At 43.6% G+C, this 12,140-nt stretch overlaps 2 protein-coding genes across 2 annotated transcripts; both read left to right on the top strand.

Moving 5' to 3' along the window:
* Nucleotides 1–6,670: 6,670 nt before the first annotated feature.
* Nucleotides 6,671–9,328, top strand: LOC138873004 (uncharacterized). Its single transcript, XM_070151429.1, has 5 exons — nucleotides 6,671–7,189; nucleotides 7,269–7,505; nucleotides 8,142–8,231; nucleotides 8,436–8,642; nucleotides 9,251–9,328. Exons 1-5 carry the CDS (start codon nucleotides 6,671–6,673, stop codon nucleotides 9,326–9,328), a joined length of 1,131 nt encoding a protein of 376 aa, XP_070007530.1.
* A 1,442-nt stretch (nucleotides 9,329–10,770) lies between these two features.
* LOC138873003 (uncharacterized) lies at nucleotides 10,771–11,217 on the top strand. The gene has a single exon (XM_070151428.1). It carries the CDS (start codon nucleotides 10,771–10,773, stop codon nucleotides 11,215–11,217), a length of 447 nt encoding a protein of 148 aa, XP_070007529.1.
* The last annotated feature ends 923 nt before the right edge of the window (nucleotides 11,218–12,140 follow it).

Below are 12,140 nucleotides of genomic sequence, written 5' to 3'. Positions count from 1 at the left end.
CCTAAAATCTCTGGTTCAGGGTTCAGAATTCGAGCTTAGACGAATTGTTATATTTGGCTTTATCTGTTATCTGATTTTTACCTGTTGAGCCTAATGTGCTAAATGTTGCTCTTACCGCTTTGATATTATCTGAACTGTATATAAACTGTGCCGAAACCCTCCTCTCTCATCATCAGGGATGTGCTTGCTGGTCGAGACTCCTTATTCTGTTAGTGTCATATCCTGAAATAAGAAAGAGGCCGGACAAGTTACAAAGCCGGACGATCTCGCGGGTCCCCGGTACGTAGCCCCCTCCTCGACTCGAGTTGTCCGCTCGGGTACATAGTCTAGAACAAATACCCAGGTTACGAACCTAGAATAACTCAGCTTCATGCCGGATCCCTAGTAGGAACGTTTGTTTGCATCATGTGCATTTGACTTTGGAGGCCCAACACAGGGGTTGGGTCTGTCTAGGACAGATGTACCAAAATGAAAAGACCATCCTGATGCATCCTACTTGTTTTCTGTGCATTTATTTGTTTTGGACTTACATGCTGACCGGCTTTGGAGTATTTGGAAAATTAAAAAAAGGGAGAGAAATAGAGTACGGAGATTTGATTATCTGTTTTAGAAAAAAGAACCAATGTCAAAATAGTGTCGAAACTCCGCCAAATTTTTAGAAAAAATGAAAAAAGGGAATTTGTCAAAAAAATTGGTTGTTTATTGGTCAAGAAAATAGAAAAAAAGAAGTAAAAAAAAAGAAGAGAAAAGTTTCATTTTTTAAATAGTTTGTCGAAGTACACAAAGAGTATTTCCAAAAATGTTGTTTGTAAAAAAAAAGAGTCTTTTTCCGAAAATAGTTAGTTTTATCGGCCCGAACTACGCCGGTTTGATTCTCACAGGGTGTGAGATACGTAGGCAACCCTCATCGGGTCCAACCTCCCTTTTTCAGAAATAGTCAAAGTGTCAGAATTTTAATTTCATCATAAATGAGTTGGGTGATGCCGCTTTTGTCAGATGTAGCCGAACGTTCCCGGAAGGGACGCGCCGGAAGGCTGACTTTGCATAAACGGCCGCTTTTGGTCATTTTCTGAATTTTGACCAATTTGCCCAACAGCCTTAAAATCCTCGTCCCTGAGGCTCTGTGAGGCCATGCTCCCAATGTCGGGCTATGCTGTTTGTCAAAAATAGCCAAATGTTCCCGAAAGGGACGGCGGAAGGCTGACTTTGCATAAATGGCCACTTTCGATCATCCTTTAGAGTTTTTGATCGGTTGACCCTCACAGCCTTAAAATCTTCATCCCCGAAGTGCTGAAAGGCCGTGTTTGAAAATCGGATCTTTCTTTCTAAAACATAGTCAAATAATCTTTTACTTAAATCACCCTAATAAATGTGCAGAATGAGCACAATGCAAAATGAACACTTTTCGATAATGGCTAAAGTCCCTGTCAAGTTGCGGCTATGGTGGAATGATCTAGGTAGTGAAGGGCAAGATGAGGTCAAGAAATATCTTAAAGGTCTCACGGGTTTATTGGAAATCCAGCCTCGGGGAGATATCATAAAAGCTTTGGTCACCTACCGGGACCCGGCACACAATGTCTTCCACTTCTCCGATTTTGAACTCACCCCGACTCTGGAGGAAATAGCCGGGTACATCGAAAATGCTGAAGTTCCATTAAGGAAAAAATACTGGTTGCCCCAAGAGCTGTCACTGTGCATCGTTTTCTAGATTCATTAAAGATACCCAAGACGGTCCATAACCCAGATTTGGCCGCAGGTTTCTGTAGTCCGCGCTTCATATACGACAGATATGATCATATAGGAGGGTTCAACAATCCGGTTAACAAGCTATGCAGCAAAGGTAACCGTCAGAAGTGGGATGAGCATAGATGAGTGGCTTTCATGATAACATTTTTCGGCCTTTTGGTGTTTCCAAGGAAAGACGGAAACATTGATATGAAAATATTCGGGGTCGTCAGTACTTTGCTCACTCAAAATGAAAGCACTCTCGCGCCTATGGTAGTATCTGATATCTTTCGAGCTCTCACAGCCTGCAAAGCCAGAGGGAATTTTTTCGAGGGGTGTAATTTGCTGCTACAAATATGGATGACTGAACATCTCTGCCACCGATTCCGAGCTTTTGAGTTATGGTTCCTCGAAAAAGACTTGCATAGAAGAGTTTTACACGAGAATCAAGGAGGTCAGTCTACCCGAGGGAGTTACGGCATGGACTTCATTCTTTCGAACCCTCACCGCCAGCCAAATACAATGGACACTGGGATGGTTGGCTGTTGATGAGGTCATATATATGCCGACCGCTAGGACCCACTTTCTATTGATGGGACTTAAGAGCATTCAGCCTTATGCACCCTGTCGAGTTTTGAGACAACTCGGGAGATGCGAGATAGTGCCACACGAGGAAGATCTTAGTGCTCAAGCAATTGAGATTAGCCCTAACGGACAATTTCCTGAAGCAAAAGTCCGCCAGATCTGGAATGAATGCCAATGTTTAAAAGCAAATACTTGCGTGCAGGATCGGGCCAAAGGTGAAGTAGCACCAGGGTACCTTGTGTGGTATAGAAGAGAACTTGAGCATAAAAGGCCGGCTAAAAGACCCCATATCCTGAGTTTTGCCGAGTCATCACATGAGCAATGGGATTGGTTAGCAAAAGAAAAAGGCTATCGGTTTGAAATCAGCAAGCTGAAACAACAAATTGAAGGTCTAAAATATGAGCACAACGTGCAAGCTACTACTGATCTGGGAGAAAAGAACAGGTTGACCCAGGAAAACGAGACGCTCTTGGCCCAAATCCAGCAAATAAGGATAGCCGCTGATAACCAACAAAGGAGCCGGTCGGATGAGCGACTGATAAAAGGTTTAAAAATGGAAATTGGTGAGTGCCGGAGTGAGTCGGAGAATCTTGAGAATACCATAGCAGGACTCGAGACACACTGGGCAAAAAGAACAGAAGAGCGCAACCGGTACCTGCAGCAGTTGAAAAGGGACCACAAGCAAACCATTGCCAATTTGAAGAGAAAGGTGGCCACTCTTGAGGACAAAATGTTTGAGTTAGCCTGAACCTTTGAAGCTGAAAATAGACGTTGCTATGATTTACTGGCCCAAATGGAAGTAGAAATCCAGCAGTGGCAGAATCAACATCTCCAGGATTTTCGGGTTTTGAAGGCCCGTAATGATCAAACAGAGCGCCTACTCATAGAAAGGAGGCAAACCAGGGATAAAATTAAGACCATTGCCCATGCCATCATTAGGAGGTGTCTACGATGCGAAGATACGACCCGCACTACCTTCTTCTCGGCAGTGATGATTTATGTCAAGCAAACCATGTATGAGCTGGAACAACTTGAAAGGGACCTCGCACCTAAGCCCGCGGCAAGGCCGAACGATGCCCCGCGGACGCCAACTTTTAAGGCTTTATTTTATTTATAGGTCGAGTCTATATTTTCCGTCTTGGCGTCTTTTGTCTATCTTTTTGCATCAGGGTGTATCAGTAGTTGTTGAGTTTGTATTTATTTCAAGTCTGTTTTTCTCCCTTTTTCAAAAATGTTAGTTATTAATAGATTGTTTTAGTAATAAAAAAGAAAATGTTTCTTTGTTTTTACATTTGTTTGTCTTGAACTATGTAATGATCTGATTCACGCGGCATCGTGATACGTAGGCAATCCTCATCGGATCCGGTCACATTTTTTTAACTTCAAATAATAAAATATATATATATATATATATATAATAAAAAATAAATAAATAAAGGGGAGCATAAAGAGAAGCCGGAATGACGCATGTTATCGATGCAAACATGTAGAAATTCACTTAACTGTATAGGTGCATCACACCCCAACGTGAGATTACCTGTTTGTTATTTGTTTCAAACTAACTGTTTGCTTGCTGCTAAGTCCAGGTTTTTAGAAAGGTGGTTTGGTTTGGTGGAGGTCTGGCCTCACATTCATACTTTATGAGGTCGAAAGGAAGTGTTCAGCTGCCCGTCACTAAGTCGAGAGAAAGTATCCACACTTACTTCACGAGATCAAAGGGAAGTGTAGAGATGTCTTCAGAAATTCCTTTGCAAACAATTCCTGTCTCCGAAGAGAGTTCAATCTCGGCCATCCCAACTTCTGAATCAGCAAGTGCTGAAGAAAACAGAATCTTGCGGCTTCGCATGTTGGAAATGTTGGATGACTGGAAAAATGGAAAAGAGCCGCCAAGTGTAATCCCTGGATTCCCCGAGTTGTTCTCTAGGACAAGTGGGACTTCCAACATCCCCAAAAGTTATCCAACTACCCCATTCGGGTACCCTACCATTTCAGCCCACTCCGCTGGATCACCCTCTGATTCTTATCCCCGGATGTCAACGACAGATGTGGCTACAAAAATATTCACTGCACCGCCCTGTCCACTCGTGGCACAACCCGCTACACACAGGCCTAATTTTGACTCTTCCTTATTCACATTTCAAGCACCATCCTTCTCGCTGGAACCGACTCGGTTTACCACCAACACTCACCCTCAGCAGCCTCAATACGAGCTTACGCCTGGGCAAGACCAAAATCCCAAAGCTCTTGAACAAGATGAAATGGCAAAAAGGATGAGGAGCCTCGAGCAGAGTTTAAAAAATATGCAAGGTTTAAGCGGACAGAAGAGTGTTTCCTATACTGATCTGTGCATGTTCCCTTATGTGCACCTGCCCGTAGGGTTCAAAACACCGAAGTTTGAGAAATATGATGGGCATGGCGATCCCATTGCTCACCTCAAAAAGTATTGCAACCAATTGCGTGGGGCTGGCGGCAAAGAAGAATTGTTGATGGCATACTTCGGAGAAAGCTTGGTGGGCATAGCCTCAGAATGGTATATGGATTAGGACATATCTCGATGGCACATTTGGGACGATCTTGCCAGAGATTTTGTAAGGCAGTTTCAGTATAATATTGACATCGCACCAGACAGGAATTCTTTGTCAAACTTGAAGAAGAAACCCTCAGAAAGCTTCAGAGAATACGCTATTAAATGGCGCAAGCAGGCATCAAGAGTAAAACCTCCCATGGATGAAATAGAAATGGTCACTACTTTCCTCCAAGCTCAAGAATCAGATTACTTCCAAAACATGATATCGGCCATGGGGAAACCTTTCGCAGAAGCAATTAAGATCGGAGAAATGGTAGAAAATGGGCTAAAAACGGGTCGAATTCTAAGCCAATCTGCTATCAGAGCTACCTCCCAAGCCATTCAGGGTGGGCCTGGAGGAATAGCAAAAGGAAAGAAAAGGGAAGAAACGTTCATGGCATCGTCAGGTACAAGGAGAAACTATACTCCCGGACCTCTTTTCTCAGAGAGGACCCCGCAGCACTATTACCCTCACCAAGATCTGGCCTATACTCCTCAGCCATACTCGGCCATGAATACTCAACCTTATGTCCGGTCACCGCAACAAGCCAATCAGAGCCAAGCTCCACCTCCCAGAAATCAGCCTCCTTACCGAAACCACTATAATCAACAACTACCCCAAAATAATTTCCGTCCTCAAGAACCATCCAGAAGACAAACTTTCACACCCATTGGTGAACCGTATTCTACCCTATTCCCAAAACTAGTCCAGATGGGTTTCCTGCAACCAGTCCCTCAGACAAGGCACAATCCAGCATCACCTGCTTACAAAGCCAGTGTCAGGTGTGCTTATCATTCGGGAGCAGAAGGGCATGATACCAATGATTGTTAGACTTTAAGAAGGGTGGTAGAGAACTTAATAGAACTGGAAAAGATAGTATTAAGGGACGAGTAGGTCCCAAACGTGACCAACAATCCGTTGCCCGCTCACAATAATGGGCCATTGATTGGGATGATCTGTGAGGACAAGGAGTTTGATCCTACCCTGAAAGCTATAATTGCCATTGTCGATGCAGGGAGAAAGCCTAAAGCAGCCCCGAAGCAGGAGAAAAGGGAAAAAAAGACTGATACTGTCAAGACTGAACTCGAAAAGAAGGCAGAGACAAAAACGGAGACGATGTTGCCTTCGAATAATAAAGTTCTCTATATTCCACGAGGTCGATCAGAGAAGCCACAAAGATGCGAAATAAAAGGGGAATACCGATGTACGTGTCGAAAGGAGCCTATGTGGTCCGGGGGACGATTAAACCGCCTCGGCTGGATGAGCCAGTGGTTATCGGACGCGTGCCACAGAAGCCAATGACAGACCCATCCACGGTTCCATGGAATTATCAACAAACATTGGTCACATAAAAAGGCAAAGAAATCACGGGGGAACTTCCAGAAAATACTTTTGCAGGAAAATATTCAGACATTCAAGAAGTGAACAATGCCACACGGAAGCGCTTCCCACCCAAGAAGCCTGTGAGCGCTGAAGAAGTAGAGGCTTTCTTCCAGAAGATGAATATGCCTGACTATGAAGTGGTGGATCAGTTGTGCCAATACCCTGAACAAGTGTCTATGCTATCTTTGCTAATGAGGTACGCCGAACATCAGAAGATCCTGCTCAAAACCTTGAATGAAGCGTATGTGCTGACTGAGACTTAAGTTGAACAACTTGAAAGAATGACGGAAAGGTTCTTCGCGGTTAATCAAGTTTCTTTTAGCAAGAACGATTTGCCTCCGGAGGGAGCAGCTCACAACAAGGCTTTACATCTGACGGTCAAGTGTGAAGACTAGTACGTCAAGCGAGTAATGTTGGATGGGGGTTCGGGTGTTGACATTTGCCCGCTCTCCACGCTGCAAAGAATGAAAATTGGGACCGGAAGGATTCGCCCCAATAATGTTTGTGTAAGAGCTTTTGATGGTATCAAGAGGGACACCCTCGGAGAAATAGACCTGATATTGACTATCGGGCCGGTGGATTTCGAAGTAACCTTCCAGGTACTGGATATGGACACATCTTACAATTTTCTACTCGGAAGACCTTGGATTCATGCTGCGGGGGCTGTACCCTCCACTCTCCACCAAATGGTGAAGTTTGAAGATGAAGATCGCGAAATTGTGGTCCACGGAGAAGACGAACAGTCTATTTATCGGGACCCATCCATCCCATGTCTTGAAGCAGGAGAAGGGAGTGAGCACACAGTTTATCAGGTTTTTGAAGTTGTGCTGGCGGAGCAGTATGAAGAAGGGAGCCCTTGTCCCCAACCTTTCTTATCCAACGCTTCAATCATGGTTGCTAAAGAAATGATCCGACAGGGATTCAAATCGGTAAAAGGGCTTGGAAAATCGCTGCAAGGAATAACGGAACTTATCACCTTGCCTTCCACTAAGAAACTCTTTGGGATAGGCTTTCAACCTACTCCAAAAGATGAAGATTGGGCAAAGAAGAGAAAAAAATGAGGGATGGAAGTTGCCTCGACCATTGCCACATTTGTACGAAACTTTCGTCAGACCAAAGTACATTGAAGAAGAAGATGACGAGGCCTTTATTGCCGAAGAGATTGAAGAAATATGTGGGGCAATGAGAGAAATGCTTTACGAAACTCACATGGTTCAGCTGGGAGAAGGCACAAGTACCGCTGAGGTGCTATACATGGGGCCAAGTGCTAAGCTTCAAAATTGGGAGGCTACACCGTTCCCAGTCAGGCAGGAGTCCGGGTAGACTTGTCCTGCCACCTTTCTTGTATCACGAGTTATTCCAGGGTGTAACTCGGATGTTTTTCTTTAGTTTCCTGTTTTAATTTCCTGAAATATAAACCCTGTTATCTTCCCAATTCCAAGGAATAAAATCAGTATTTCATCATTTTTCTTTATTCTTTCTGATTTTTGCTATTTTTCTTTTATCTTTTCCTTTTGGTTATAATAATGCGGCTTTAAATAATATGACATGCTTGCGGACTTCACGCCCAGATCCAAACAAGCTGTTTAATTGTGAAATAATGAACCAAGAACCGGAATATGACGAAGAAGAGGCTTTTAGGGAAATAAATCGAGAATTGGAACACTTTGAGAATAAACCTAAGCCGAATTCGAGTGACACCGAACCGGTTAATTTTGCAACTCCTGAAGAAATCCAAAAAATCAAAATAAGCATTCACACAGGTGAGAAAACATGAGATGCAATAATTCAACTCCTCTTTGAATTTAAAGCTATGTTTGCTTGGTCATACGATGACATGCCAGGATTAGGTGTTGATCTAGTGGTGCATTTGTCCTCCAGTTCAACAGAAGCAGAGGAAGTTCAAGACTGATATCAGTGATAAAATCAAAGAAAAAAATCATAAAGCAGTTGAAAACAGGAGTAATTCAGGTAGTCCAATATACTACGTGGTTGGCTAATGTAGTTCTGGTACCGAAGAAAGATGGGAAAACCCGGGTGTGTGTGGATTATCGAGATTTGAATAGGGCCAGTCCCAAAGACAATTTCCCTTTGCCCAACATCCACATCCTTGTTGATAACTGTGCCAAACATGAGATACAGTTTTTCGTAGATTGTTGCGCTGGATATCATCAGGTGTTGATGGATGAAGAAGATGCCGAGAAAACCGCCTTCACTACACCTTGGGGTACTTACTATTATTGGGTTATGCCATTCGATTTAAAGAATGCCGGGGCAACTTACATGAGAGCCATGACTGCCATTTTTCATGATATGATGCATCAAGAGATAGAGCTGTACGTAGACGACGTGATAGTCAAGTCCAAGACTCAGGACGATCATGTTCGAGACTTGAGGAAATTTTTTGAGAGGCTGAGAAAGTACGACCTGAAGCTGAATCCGGCTAAGTGCGCCTTCGGAGTCCCATCGGGCAAGCTTCTGGGTTTCATAGTAAGTAGGAGAGGTATCGAGTTAGATCCAACAAAGATAAAGTCTATCCGAGATCTACCTCCTCCAAGAACGAAGAAAGACGTGATGAGTCTATTGGGCAGGTTAAACTACATCAGTCGATTCATTGCCCAACTGACTAGCACATGTGAGCCCATATTCAAGCTATTGAGGAAGGATGCAGCAATCAAATGGACAACTGAGTGTCAAGAGGCTTTCGACAAGATCAAAGAATATCTTTCAAATCCTCCAGTCCTGGTCTCGCTAGAGCCAGAGAGACCCCTGTTCTTGTATCTGACGGTCTTGGAAAATTCCTTCGGTTGTGTCCTCGGACAACATGACATAACTGGAAAGAAAGAGCAGGCAATCTATTACTTAAGTAAGAAGTTCACCGGTTATGAGGTCAAATACACTTTGTTGGAAAGAACGTGTTGTGCTTTGACATGGGTCGCTCAGAAATTGAGACATTATCTCCAAGCTCATACTACTTACCTCATAACCAGGTTGGATCCTTTGAAGTACATATTCCAGAAACCAATGCCTACTTGGAAATTAGCAAAGTGGCAAATCTTGCTTACTGAATTTGACATAGTCTATGTCACTCGCATGGCGATGAAAGCCCAGGCATTGGCGGATCACTTGGCTGAGAACCCAGTTGATGAGGAATACCAACCATTGAGTACTTATTTTCCAGATGAAGAGATAAACACCATAGAAGTAGTCTCGGAAGACGCTCATGCTTGGAAGATGTTCTTTGATGGGGCCGTAAACACCAAAAGTGTAGGAATTGGGGCAATCTTGATCTCACCCACTGGTCAACACTATCCGGCTACAGCTAGGCTTCGTTTCTTTTGCACGAACAATACAGCTGAATATGAAGCCTGCATCATGGGCATGAATATGGCAGTCTATCAAGGTGTTGAAGATTTGTTAATTATGGGGGATTCTGATCTGATTATCCGAAAAGCCCAGGGTGAATGGGAAACTCGAGATGTCAAGCTTATTCCTTACCGGCAGCACATGGAGGATCTCAGCAAGCGATTCGAATCAATAGAGTTCAGGTATATCCCACGGTGTCACAATGAACTAACCGATGCACTTGCCACCTTAGCTTCAATGTTACCTTATCCAGGCAATGCCCACATCGATCCCTTGGAAATCCAAATCAGGGAAAGACACGATTACTGTAATGTAATCGAGGCAGGACCAAGTACCCAGCCATGGTACTATGATGTTAAGAGGTTCTTGAAAATGCAAGAATACCCCGAACATGCTACTGGAGATCAAAAGAGAACCATTAGGCGGCATGCGAGTGGATTCTTTTTGAGCGGCGAGGTATTGTATAAAAGAACCCCGGATATAAATTTGTTGAGATGTGTTGACGCAGAAGAGGCTGGAAAAATCATGCATGAAGTACACGCAGGAGTGTGTGGACCTCATATGAACGGGTATGTCCTGGCGAAGCAAAACTTTCGAGCTGGGTACTATTGGATAACCATGGAAAAAGACTATTACAGTTTCGTCCGGAAATGTCATCAGTGCCAGGTACATAGAGATCTGATTCATGCACCTCCAACAGAGCTACATCTTATGTCGGCGCCGTGGCCTTTTGTCGCCTGGGGTATGGACGTCATTGGTCCGATTGAGCCGAAAGCCTCAAATGGGCACAGATTTATATTGGTCGCTATCGACTACTTCACAAAATGGGTCGAAGCTGTCACTCTTAAATCGGTCACTAAGAGAGCCGTGGTGGATTTTGTACATTCAAATCTTATCTGTCGTTTCGGTATTCCTGCAACTATTATTACAGATAATGCGGAAAACCTGAATAGTCACTTGATGGAGGATGTATGCGAACAGTTCAAAAATAACGCATAGGAACTCCACTCCCTATAGGCCCAAAGCCAATGGCGCTGTTGAAGCGGCAAACAAAAACATCAAGAAGATTTTGAGAAAAACAATCCAGAGTTCCAGACAGTGGCATGAACAATTACCTTTTACCTTGCTAGGATATCGCACTACAATGCGCACATCAGTAGGCGCAACCCCATACTTGTTGGTTTATGGGACCGAGGTTGTGGTACCAGCAGAGGTAGAAATTCCTTCGCTCCGAACCATTTTTGAAGCAGAGATTGAAGATAGCGAGTGGGTTAAGACTCGATTGGAGCAGTTGACCTTAATTGATGAAAAGCGAATGGCTGCGGTCTATCATGGGCAGTTGTACCAACAAATAATGGCCTGCTCTTACAACAAGAAGGTGCGACCCAGGAATTTCGAAGTAGGTCAACTGGTGTTAAGGAGAATTCTTCCGCATCACCAGGAAGCGAAAGGAAAATTTGCTCCTAATTGGAAAGGTCCATACATCATCAGGAAGATATTACCAAGAGGATCGTTATATCTGGGTGATACTGAAGGAAATGATCCTGAAACAGCTGTGAATGCGGATGCGGTCAAAAGGTACTATGTTTGAGTTTACTTCGGTGACATCTTGGTACATTTGAGATGATGAAAGCTTTTTATTCCCGCTACCCAAACACTATCAACTCTTTTTACAAACCCTTTGAGCCGGTTACATTTCTTTGGCTACCCTCTTTGGAATCCAAAAGCACCAATGAACCCAAAAAAAATAAATGGTTTGTCCTGAACTACGTCTGACTTGATTCCGAAAGGATACGTAGGCAACCTCTCTCTGGGGTTCAGTCACACCAAAACAAAAATCGAATTTTCCCTGAAGTTGAAACTGGGGTAGATGTTATAATGTTTCGACCACGGGCCCACCAAATGGTTCCAAAGTTGTAATTTCATCCACAATTCTTTTTACCAAAAAACCAAGTACAAGTCTTTCGGATTAATTGCCAAAGGCGGGGCAAACCAAGAAATATCATTGTTGGAAGCTGATGCATTCTAAAACTGAGAGAAATAAAATGAAAGAGTCTTGTCGGTGAAAACCTTCGGGCACCATAAGGCGACGGGAGTAGAGAAACCAAGAATGAGAGAGTCCGTTTAGTGAAAACTCGCAAAAAGCACTATCGGGCGACGGTGAGAAGAGAAATGAGAGAGGTCGATTAGCGAAAACCCGCAAAGGGCGCTGTCGGCCGAAAAGATGATTTCACCTCAGAAAGTTCTGGCAAGGTTCCCTGGTTTGGAAACATAGATCTGTTTGGTTGATGAGAAAATGCAAGTTTCGTGAGGGTCGGGCGTCCAGTCCAAAAATCATGTCATGTCAATTTAAAGTCAGCATGCGCCTCAGATAAGCCTTTTTATTCCCCGAAAGGGACGCTTCTCTTTTAAATTCATTTTTTCGCTCTTTGTTTACCTTTCCTTGAATCCCTTTCGTTTTAACCCTCAACTCCAAAATATGTTAGAAAGAAAAGGTGGCAGGACCGGTTTCAC

Source organism: Nicotiana sylvestris, chromosome 7, assembly GCF_000393655.2.
Source record: "Nicotiana sylvestris chromosome 7, ASM39365v2, whole genome shotgun sequence".
Classification (NCBI taxonomy): Eukaryota; Viridiplantae; Streptophyta; class Magnoliopsida; order Solanales; family Solanaceae; genus Nicotiana; species Nicotiana sylvestris.
The sequence above is the reverse complement of the archived record's forward strand: the minus strand, read 5'-3'. Positions and strand labels throughout refer to the sequence as shown.